The sequence below is a fragment of the Otolemur garnettii genome, unplaced genomic scaffold (genome assembly GCF_000181295.1).
Source record: "Otolemur garnettii isolate 467f Iridium unplaced genomic scaffold, OtoGar3 scaffold00012, whole genome shotgun sequence".
Lineage (NCBI taxonomy): Eukaryota > Metazoa > Chordata > Mammalia > Primates > Galagidae > Otolemur > Otolemur garnettii.
The window spans coordinates 27,455,991-27,466,583 of NW_003852407.1; the positions used below are offsets into that span (position 1 = coordinate 27,455,991).

The 10,593-nt window shown below is 43.4% G+C and overlaps 1 protein-coding gene across 1 annotated transcript in view; it reads left to right on the forward strand.

Moving 5' to 3' along the window:
* The window catches only part of NPC1 (NPC intracellular cholesterol transporter 1), a 51,594-nt gene that overhangs the window by 12,708 nt on the left and 28,293 nt on the right, over positions 1–10,593 (forward strand). The window contains exons 4-9 of the mRNA XM_012802017.2: positions 1,103–1,278; positions 4,394–4,561; positions 5,113–5,362; positions 7,923–7,996; positions 8,513–8,883; positions 10,058–10,284. Coding sequence (XP_012657471.1) covers positions 1,103–1,278; positions 4,394–4,561; positions 5,113–5,362; positions 7,923–7,996; positions 8,513–8,883; positions 10,058–10,284 — 1,266 coding nt within the window. The remainder of the gene's footprint in view (positions 1–1,102; positions 1,279–4,393; positions 4,562–5,112; positions 5,363–7,922; positions 7,997–8,512; positions 8,884–10,057; positions 10,285–10,593) is intronic.

Genomic DNA, 10,593 nt, shown 5'->3' on the forward strand with positions numbered 1-10,593 from the left:
AAGGAAGAATCTGATTGGGCCAGTATCCTGTGAAAGAGTGGCAGGCCTTACTGGAGCCAAATTGGAGGCTTCGTCTAAACACTTTTGTTTAGCATCTACTCTAGGTGAGGCATCATGGACATCCACATCAAAATAGCCAAGTTTCCCCCCTTTTACCAGAGGTACCACGGCTTGATTTATAAAGTGAATAGGAAAAACAGCCTGATACGTGGAATAATGTACAGCTGTCAACATTGATTATGGAGATTAAATGTAATAATGTGGAAAGAGTTTAAAAACCATATGCGCCCCAAGAGTGATTCCTATTATAATAATGTAATTGTAGTTTCTGGTTTTGTCACAGTAAAGCACAGGTCTCCGGAAAGAGAGTCCGTGTGTGTCTGCCTTCTTCACTAGAACAGAGGCCCTAGGAGGCCGGGACATCCTTTCCTGATTCTGTGACATATGTGATCACTGAGACTGGGTCAGAATAGAAAGTAGTCTTGATTGGCTGTGTTGCAGGAATGTAAGTCTAATGAAGCAATAGCTTTTACAGGTGACAGTGGACCAAAGGGGACAGAGAGGTCTTTTGCCACATAAGTCAACATTAGGAACCTGAATTCTGAAATACATGCAGCCAGAGAATGCCACTGCTATTCTCTTTATCTTTGCAAGTCACGGGGATATCCTCTTGTGTTTGGGAGAGCCTAGGGATTTTTTGAGGCTTGGAAGAAAGCTCTTAAGTAGATTGTAAGATGAAAATTCTCATGGTAATTCTTCTTTTCTTCCTTATTCAAAATTGTTACCATGATGCTCTTAAGTCCCTCTAGCACCGGGACAAAGAAAGCACATCTCTGAATTATAAACTACAAAGTATGGAGAAGCATCCTTCTCTTTCTTTAAATAGTATCTGGACAAAATAATTGTGGTAATTTGAGCATTTTAAAAATATGGACCTTTAACACGAGGTTTATGTTTAGAATTGCTGGGTATAATATGTTCTCAGTAATTCATTTGTCACTTTACAGTAAATTTTAAATATTCTTTGTCTATTTTAAATCATACTATTGCTGGTTTTGTTATCTGTGAGATCATGCAAAATAATAATTTACATTTTCTTTAGATGTCCATCCTGTTTTTATAACCTACTGAACCTGTTTTGTGAGCTGACTTGTAGCCCTCGACAGAGTCAGTTTCTGAATGTTACAGCAACTGAAGATTACGTTGATCCTGTTACAAATCAGACGAGAACAAATGTAAAAGAGTTACAATACTATATTGGACAGACTTTTGCCAATGGTGAGTAAAGTTTTTTTCGTTTTGTGGATTTTTTTGAGACAGAGTCTCACTTGGCCACCCTGGGGTTGAGTGTCATGGCGTCACAGTTCACAGCAACCTCAAACTCTTGGGCTCAAGCTATCCTCTTGTCTCATCCTCTTAAGTAGCTGGGACTACAGATGCCTGCCACAATGCCCAGCTAGTTTTTCTATTTTTAGTAAAGACTGGCTCTCTTGTAAAAGACTGGATCTCTAGTAAAGACTCTTGATCAGGCTGGTCTCGAACTCCTGAGATCAGGTAATCCACCCACCTCGGCCTCCCAGAGTGCTAGGATTACAGGCATGAGCCACTGGCCTAATGAGTAAAGTTTTAATTATCCCTCTTTTACTGCTGATATCAGAACAGTGGATAAAGCTGTTTTTCTTGTCTTGTCAACTGTGTAGAAAATCACAATTTTTAGTTCCACTGTAAGAAATGAGAGTTGTTGCTTTGTTTGCATCTAGGACTTTGAACTACAACCTGTAAAGCTACCCGGTGTGAGTGTTTGCTTTAACTCTTTCTAACTTTAAGTTCCCACCTAGAAAATTTTAGTATATATGTATAAGGTTACAGCTGTACGTTTTAGTAGTCATTGGAACTTTGGTCATGAATTGTGTCTCTTTATAAATTACTGCAAGTCTGGGGAGATAGAACTAGTTGGCAGCGGAGAAGAGGATGTTAAGACTGAAGAAACAGGGTACCACGAGGAAAAGTAAACAGGTGTAACAAATGGGATCCTCCCCCCCAACAAATAGAAATAATGGAATAATCTGAAGAAACAGAGTACCACGAGGAAAAGTAAACAGGTGTAACAAATGGGATCCTCCCCCCCCAACAAATAGAAATAATGGAATAATCTGAAGAAACAGAGTACCACGAGGAAAAGTAAACAGGTGTAACAAATGGGATCCTCCCCCCCCAACAAATAGAAATAATGGAATAATCTGAAGAAACAGAGTACCACGAGGAAAAGTAAACAGGTGTAACAAATGGGATCCCTTCCCAACAAATAGAAATAATGGAATAATCTGAATGAGGCCATATGTTTGTCGAAAAGTACTGAAATGAGAATATTCTGAAAGAATAAAATGCTATAGAAAATGAATGATGAATGGATTAGAAATAAAACCAATCAAATTTATAAAAATGAGAAGTAGTCATGAAACAGATTAGTCACTGCTGAACAAAAAGTGTCCAGGAACAATCTACAAAACAACAGAATAAGAATTTATTGAAGTTTGATTATAAGAGCAACATACAACATTTAATTGTAGTGCCCAGATTAAAAAAAGTAACAAATTTAATAGAAAAAGGTTACATTCACAAAAACAAGAAAAAGAAAGACACCTAGGAATCAATCTTCCGAAAAGAAAACAGATGTGACATAAAAGGCAGCCTGTCTGAGTGGAATGAGATCATTCCGTACAGAAACAGATCCTTAGAAAGCTGATACATCAGCAGGTGTGTGGTGACAAATCTTTGAGAGAAAGGGTGGACTAGTCCACAATGGACAGAGGAAAAACAGAAACCGTAAGTGAAAATATTTATTCATCCATGCCTGTAAACAGTATCTAGAGCAGGTGTGTCCAACTGTGGCTGAGGGCTGCACGCTGATTTTGTTGAGGGCCTTTTCTGCTTATCTGTGGTGTCAGATACCGAGAACAGTGTGTACAGACTTTTTCTTTTGCTCATCAGCTGTCAGTGCTCTTTTTAATGTGTAGCTCAAGATAACTCTTATTCTTCCAATGTGTAGGAGAGGGGGAAAAAAAGGTTGGCCATCCCTGAGCAAACAAATTCAGAGGAAAACAATGAACTGCCCTTTCACACTTTATCAGATTGGCATAAATGAAATCTAATTAATGCTTTTCCTTTGGGGGGGTTGTTTTAGTCTACATAATGGCAACTTACTGTATCATAGCAATGATATTTGTTGTACACATAGAAAGTAGTTATAATGGGTTATATACTGTTAATTTTCATTTCCTAGTCCCTGCTTGCTAGAAAATTCCCAAGATCTTTTTTCCCTAAACTTGAAGAAGATACTTAGACACTAGACACATTCATTTGTTCACATGTGACATCTGTCCTCAAACCAGTTTTCCCTATAAGTTTCATAACTCTCCAGCCATTTAGTCTCCTGCTGCAGAAGGGTTTTGGGAACCATTTCATTCACTGAAAAAATACTGAGGCCCTTAGCTTCTCCCTCATGATCCTTGGTATTCTCGCTATGCAGGGGGACCAAGACTTTTAGAAGGCCAGGCAGGCCAACTCATGCCTATAATCCTGGCCCTTTAGAGGCCTGTCAGGGAGGCCAGAAGTTGCAGACCAGCATTGGCAAAATAGCTTCTCTACAAAATATTAAAAAAAAAAAAAAAAAAGCTGGGCTAGGCAGTGCATGCTACCGAAGTGCTACTCTAGGTAGACCTAGCTACTTGGGGGACTCGAGGCAAAAGGATTGCTTGACCCCCAGGAGTTCAAGATTGATTGAGCTGTGATCGCACCACTGTACTCTAGCCTGAGTTACTGAGTGAGACCCTGTGTCTTAAATCAAAAACAAAGTTCTAAAGCAGCGGTTCTGAACCTGTGGGTCACGACCCCTTTGAGGGTCGAACAACCCTTTCACAGGGGTTGCCTAAGACCATCCTGCGTATCAGATATTTACATAACGATTCATAACAGTAGCAAAATTACAGTTATGAAGTAGCAGCAAAAATAATTTTATGGTTGGGGACAACAAAAAAAGAAGAAACCGAATAAAAGGGCCGGACATTAAGGAAGGTTGAGAACCACTGTTCTAAAGCTTTTGTGAGAACTACGTGGGATAATGTGAGCCGTTCCCTTTCCAACCTATTTTTCACTCATTAGTTACTCGGAATCAGGCCTGGCATATTATTTGTGGGGTTATAAGCCAACTTAAAGGAAAATGTCCGGTCCTACCTGCAGTGTTTGCCGTCTGGCGTTCCAACCTGCTCTCTGTATGTGGGTGTGGCACATACTGAGTCCCATATCTCTATTCAGGAAGCCTTTTGTAAGCTCTTGCCTGGAACTAAAGCAAACATCCTGTCTCCGTCTTTTCCCCTTGGGATTCCTTTTCTAGCAATGTACAATGCCTGCCGGGACGTGCAGGCCCCCTCAAGTAACGAAAAGGCCCTGGGACTCCTGTGTGGGAAGGACGCTGCTGCCTGCAATGCCACCAACTGGATTGAGTACATGTTCAATAAGGACAACGGACAGGCACCGTTCACCATCACCCCTGTTTTTTCAGGTGGGGCAAAGACTCCAAATTTGATGTGTGTTTGCCAAGGATTCATACTATACCAGAGAAAGATAAATTCAGAAAGCTAGTTTGTAGAGTTCCTTTCCAGTAAAGGGTAACTAAAGCATTTATCCTGTCCTAGTTAATTTAGGAGGGCTGGGGGTGGAAATGGAGGAGCAGAAGACATTGCCTTCAGATATTGCTATTGTAACTGAAAGGATGAGCTGTGGAAAAGGGAAGAAGGGGCTGAAAAGCTGACAAAGGTCCTTCCCAGAGCGTGGCTATAATATTAGCCTAGCTCTTCAGAATGGAGAGAAGCCCAAGGCATGATTGGAGGTTTACCTCAGATATCAGTGACAAAACTCTATGCACGAAGTTATTGGGGTTACCAAGATTTTACAGGACAAAGCAGCAAAACATAACTTGATTAAGCTAAAATTTCCAATTCATTTTATTCCTGAGTTATATAGTGCAGCACGCTTATCATCAGTTTTAAATATAACATAGTACGAAATTGTTTTTTTAGCGAGACTTTTACTCAACCCAATTCCTTCCTGTAGATCTTCCAGCCCATGGAATGGAGCCCATGAATAATGCCACCAAAGGCTGTAATGAGTCTGTAGACGAGGTCACAGGGCCATGCAGCTGTCAGGACTGCTCCGCCACCTGTGGCCCCAAGCCACAGCCCCCACCCCCTCCCGTTCCCTGGAGGCTTTTCGGCTTGGACGCCATGTATGTCATCATGTGGATCACCTACATGGCATTTCTGCTTGTGTTTTTTGGAGCATTTTTTGCAGTGTGGTGCTACAGGTAAGCGTCATCCAGGGCAAAAAGAGCAAAATGACTTAAGTGACACTTGTAGCTTTCGCTTGAGCGAACCATTTTTGTGACTTTTTGGTAAGTCTTAACCAAATTAGAACAGTAAAAAATATCTGCATTAGTACCTTTCCATGGATTGCTTATGCTGTACCGCTAGTAAACAGTCCTGTTTAGACATTTAAACCTTTGGAGTTAGTTTTATTGATTTAGTCAGAATGATGTGTGAGTTAAAGCACAAATGCTCTAACCACGCATTCCTTTTTTTTATTTTAAAATAATTTAAGACTTACCAAAAAGTTACAAAAATGGTAGACTTTGTATATTTACCCAGCTGCCCCGAATGTTATGGCTTCCATATCTCATAATATGTTTATCAAAGCCATGAAAATAACATTGGCATGATAATCAGCTAAACCATAGACCAGGAGTGTCCAACCTTTTTTCTTTCCTGCTGTACTTTGGAAAAATAAGAGTTGTCTTGGGCCACACATTAAATACACAAACACTAACGACAGCTGATGAGCAAAAGTACAGGTCCATGCATACTTTTTGCGATATCTGACACCATAGATAAGCAAACAGTCCTCAGATAATCTGCATGTGGCCACAGCTCGGTTGTCCCTGCATAGAGACCTTGTTCAGATTTCACCAGTTTCTCTTGCAGTGCCCTCTTCCTGTTTCAGGATCCCAGTTGCATTCACTTTTTGTGTTCTTTTTTTTTTTTTGGAGAAAGAGCCTCAAGCTGTCCCCCTGGGTAGAATGCCATGACATCACAGCTCACAGCAACCTCCAACTCCTGGGCTCGAGCGAGTCTCCTGCCTCAGCCTCCAAGTAGCTGGGACCACAGGCACCCGCCGCAACACCCAGCTATTTTCTGGCTGCAGCTGTCACCATTGTTTGGCAGGCCCAGGCTGGACTTGAACCCGCCACCCTAGGTGCATGTGGCTGGCACCTTAGCCACTTGAGCCACAGGTGCCAAGCCACTCTTTTTGTGTTCTAGTAGTCCCCTCCAGTTTATGACAGTTCCTCAGTCTTTTATGACTTTGCCATTCTTTCTCTCTTTTTTTTTTGGAAACAGAGTCTTAAGCCGTCGCCCTGGGTAGAGTGCTGTGGCGTCACAGCTCATAGCAACCTCAAACTCTTGGGCTCAAGCAGTTCTCTTGCCTCAGCCTCCTGAGTAGCTGGGGCTATAGGCGCCTGCCACAGTGCCTGCAAGGTCTTGCTCTTGCTCAGGCTGGTCTCCAACCTGTGAGCTCAGGGCAATCTACCTCCCTTGGCCTCCCAGAATGCTAGGATTGTAAGCATGAGCCCTGCACCTGGCCTTTTTTTTTTTTTTTTTTAAGACAGAGTCTCACTGTTGCCCTTTGTAGAATGCTGTAGTGTCATAGCTTACAGCAACCTCGACTCCTGGTCTCAGGCAACCCTCTTGCCTCAGAGTTTCATTTTTAGTAAAGACAGGGTCTTGCTCTTACTCAGGCTGGTCTCAAACTCATGAACTTAAATAATCTGCCCTCCTCGGATCCCAGAGTGCTAGAGTTAGAGGTGTGAGCCACCACGGCCAGCCTATTTTTAACTTTGTAGTGGTAAATATCTTGAGGGGGAGATACTTTGGGACGCTGCTAATATTTGTTTGTCTTTAAACTGTCACCCACTGATTTTAGCATCCGTTGATGGGTCTTACCTGCAGTAGTCACAGGTGTTACTGTGATGTTTGCCTGATGGTGATTGTTGTTTCTCACATTCCCTCTACATTTTCTAATTGGACCTACTTTGTACAAGGAGCTATCCCTTTATCCTTCCTCCCTCACTTAATCAATTCCTACATCATGGACTTTTTACATATTCTGAATGTATCTGTATTCAATATTGTCATTTATTGCTTAGTGGGAATGCCTTCTGGTTGGCTGCAGTGGTTTTCTGTTTTACTTTGTTTTGATTTTGAGATAAGGTCTCACTTTGAGTACAGTGGGATTATCGGACCTCGCTGCTGCCTCAAACACCTGGGCTTAGGCAATCGTCCCAAGTAGCAATGAGCACACCTGGTGGTCTTGGCCTCTGTATACCATTGCCTAGTAAAAAGAACCAAGGCTCCTTGTAGCAGGGGTTGATGCCAGGGAAAATATAAGACCAGAAGAAAACAGGAGCCAGCTGGGTGCTGTGACTCACGCCTTTAATCCCAGAACTTTGTGAGGCAGTGGTAGAAAGATCACTTAAGGCAGGAATTTGAGACCAGCATGGGCAACATAGAGACTTTGTCTCTATAAAAAAATGTAGAAATTAGCTGGGTATAGTGGCTCTCACCTGTAGCCAGCTACTTGGGAGGCTGAGGCGTATCACCTGAGATCAGGAGTTTGAGGCTGCAGTGAGATTCGATCATACCACTGCACTGCTCCTGGGCGATGGAGCAAGTCCTTGTCTCAAGAAAAAAAAGTAAGAAAGAAAGCCAGGATGAGGAGAAAGTAACCTTTTAATGGTATTATAGGAATGTCAATATAATAGCCTCATTGTAATCAAATCCACTAATAACACTTGCCATGCTTTTATTTTTCAGAAAACGGTATTTTGTCTCGGAGTACACCCCCATTGATAGCAGCATAGCTTTTTCTGTTAATGGCAGTGACAAAGGTAGGCATATTTGTGCACAAATGAAAAGGTTCCAATTATGTTGGCACGAGAGCATACATTTCCCCGACAAATGTTTGTGTGCCTGCTCTGTGTTAGGTGGTGGGCCAGAGCTGAAGACACATCTGAGATCCAGACAGACGTCCTTGCCTTTGTGACACTGACGTCTAGTCGGGGTGGCAGATCAGAACCAAGTAATGGAGTAGTGAAATGATTCTGGACTAAGATAAGAGTTGGGGAGGAGCAGTAGTGGGGTGGGGTCGAGGAGCTCAGTAGAAAGAGTGGTCTGAGGACTTAGCTCTGCGGGGGCTTGTGTGTGGGCATCCTTCCTTATGGGGTGGCAGCAACTAGGGTGGCTTCGCAGGCAGACAGGTAGCTGAGGGCTGGGGGTTCTTGTGTGTGTCCACTGATGGGCTCATTCTTACCTCATGTGATAGCAGCTAATGCTCTACCTGTTCCGACTTTCAGGAATATCACGGCTCTTAACCTCCACCCTCCCTTCCTCTCCCGCCCTTCCAGGGGAGGCGTCCTGCTGCGACCCAGTGGGTGCAGCATTTGAGGGCTGTTTGAGGCACCTGTTCACACGTTGGGGGTCTTTCTGCGTCCGAAACCCCGGCTGTGTCATTTTCTTCTCTTTGGTCTTCATCACGACGTGTTCTTCAGGCCTGGTGTTTATCCGGGTCACGACCAATCCAGTCGACCTCTGGTCAGCCCCTCGCAGCCAGGCTCGCCTGGAGAAAGAGTACTTTGACCAGCACTTTGGGCCTTTCTTCAGGACAGAGCAACTCATCATCCGGGCCCCCCTCACCAACACACACACTTATGAGCCCTACCCCTCAGGAGCCGACGTGCCATTTGGACCTCCACTTAACGTAGAGATTTTGCACCAGGTAATCTGCTGTTTGCAGAAATAAGTCAGGGGACCCAGCGGTTTGCCGGTTTCTATGTGTTGACCAATTTTGCTTGATGTGATGTGGAGTTAGGGCTGAATGTAGTGGTGTAGCTTGCAAATCTTCAAGTTGTAACAGCAAAGGTGCTTTTAACTTAGCATTTGAGAAATGGAGTGGTAGGTGTTGAACTTAAAGCAAAATGTACTGCTGCCACTTTTTTTCACTTCAGAGAGTAGGTCTTGTCTTTTTTCTTGAAATTGAGATGAGCAGAGGAAGAAAGACTTCAGTAGCACTTCTCTACTGAAACAGAATGTATTGGTGAGGAAGTCATCTTAGGAATTTGAATTTGTCCTATGGCAACTGAAAGTAATATGCAGGGACCCAAAGGAATGAAGCCCTCCTTTCTTGCTGTCCTGGGAACTGAGGAAGGACCTGCTGGATTATCAGTGATCCACCTTGGAGGAATGAAATTACCACTGCCTGAATGTGGGCACCCAGCCTGCATTTGGGATAAGATCCATCCCGTTCCCCTTAGAAAGGCGTGTGACCTTCCTATTGCCCCTGTACCCCCATCTTTTTTAATGAATGATGCACAATCACATAGTTTTTCCTTTAAGCATTGCTCTTGTCTACAGAAAGCCTGAAATGTTGAAAAACACCAAATGCTCCCAAGACTGCAGTGGGATCTTTTCTCCGGGAAATGATTGTTGCATTCATCTCAGGAGCATCTTCTCCGTTAGGAAATATGGGGACGAATGTAATGGTTGTAGTACAGAGCGAGGCAGTATGTGTTGTTGCGGGAAGACGGGAGTGTGTTGGGAAGACCACACATCTTGCTCCAGTCTCCCCACTGGGCCCTCTTGGTCACTGCTGGGGAGGGCGAGGGAGGGAGGATGTTCGTGTTCCTACATTGAGATCCCTTCTCATCATGGTATGTCCTCCCCATCTCTCTGGATGCTGCTAACCGTGGTCCTCATCCCAATTGGCTGTAAAAGTGGACCTTTGGCTTAACCACGTATCTTACCATAGTGTCCCTTAATCCTCCCGCCATCTTAGGAAATATTTTCCCCAAATGCTCTTTATCTTCTGACCCTTCAGGGCAATACTGGTTAGTGAAGACCTGAGAGGGAAATCTGACTTGTTTCTGAGTTTGCTTATTTTTGAAATCTTTCAGGTTCTTGACTTACAAACAGCCATCGAAAACATTACTGCGTCTTATAACAATGAAACTGTAACACTTCAGGACATCTGCGTGGCCCCTCTCTCACCATATAACAAGAACTGCACCATTCTGAGTGTGTTAAATTACTTCCAGAACAGCCATTCTGTGCTGGACCACAAAATAGGGGACGACTTCTTTGTGTATGCTGATTACCACACACACTTTCTGTACTGCGTACGGTAAGTGGCCTGAGATAATCATTCCTGTATTCTATTAATATTTGAGCAGGTACTGTTGCAAAGCACTGTTCAAGGTGCTAGAGACCCAGCAGTGAGCAAACAGAGGAAGACCCCCGTGAAGCTTACATCCTAAAGGAGGGAGATGGACAATGAACACATAAATATATATATGCTGTCATGGCAAGGAGAGATGATGCTATGAAGGGAAAAATAAGGCAGCATGGATGCCTGCACTAAAGGAAGGGGAAGGAAGGAGCTCCTGGATATCACAGGACAGGTGTTCTAAGCAGCATGAGCAGCAAGTGTAAA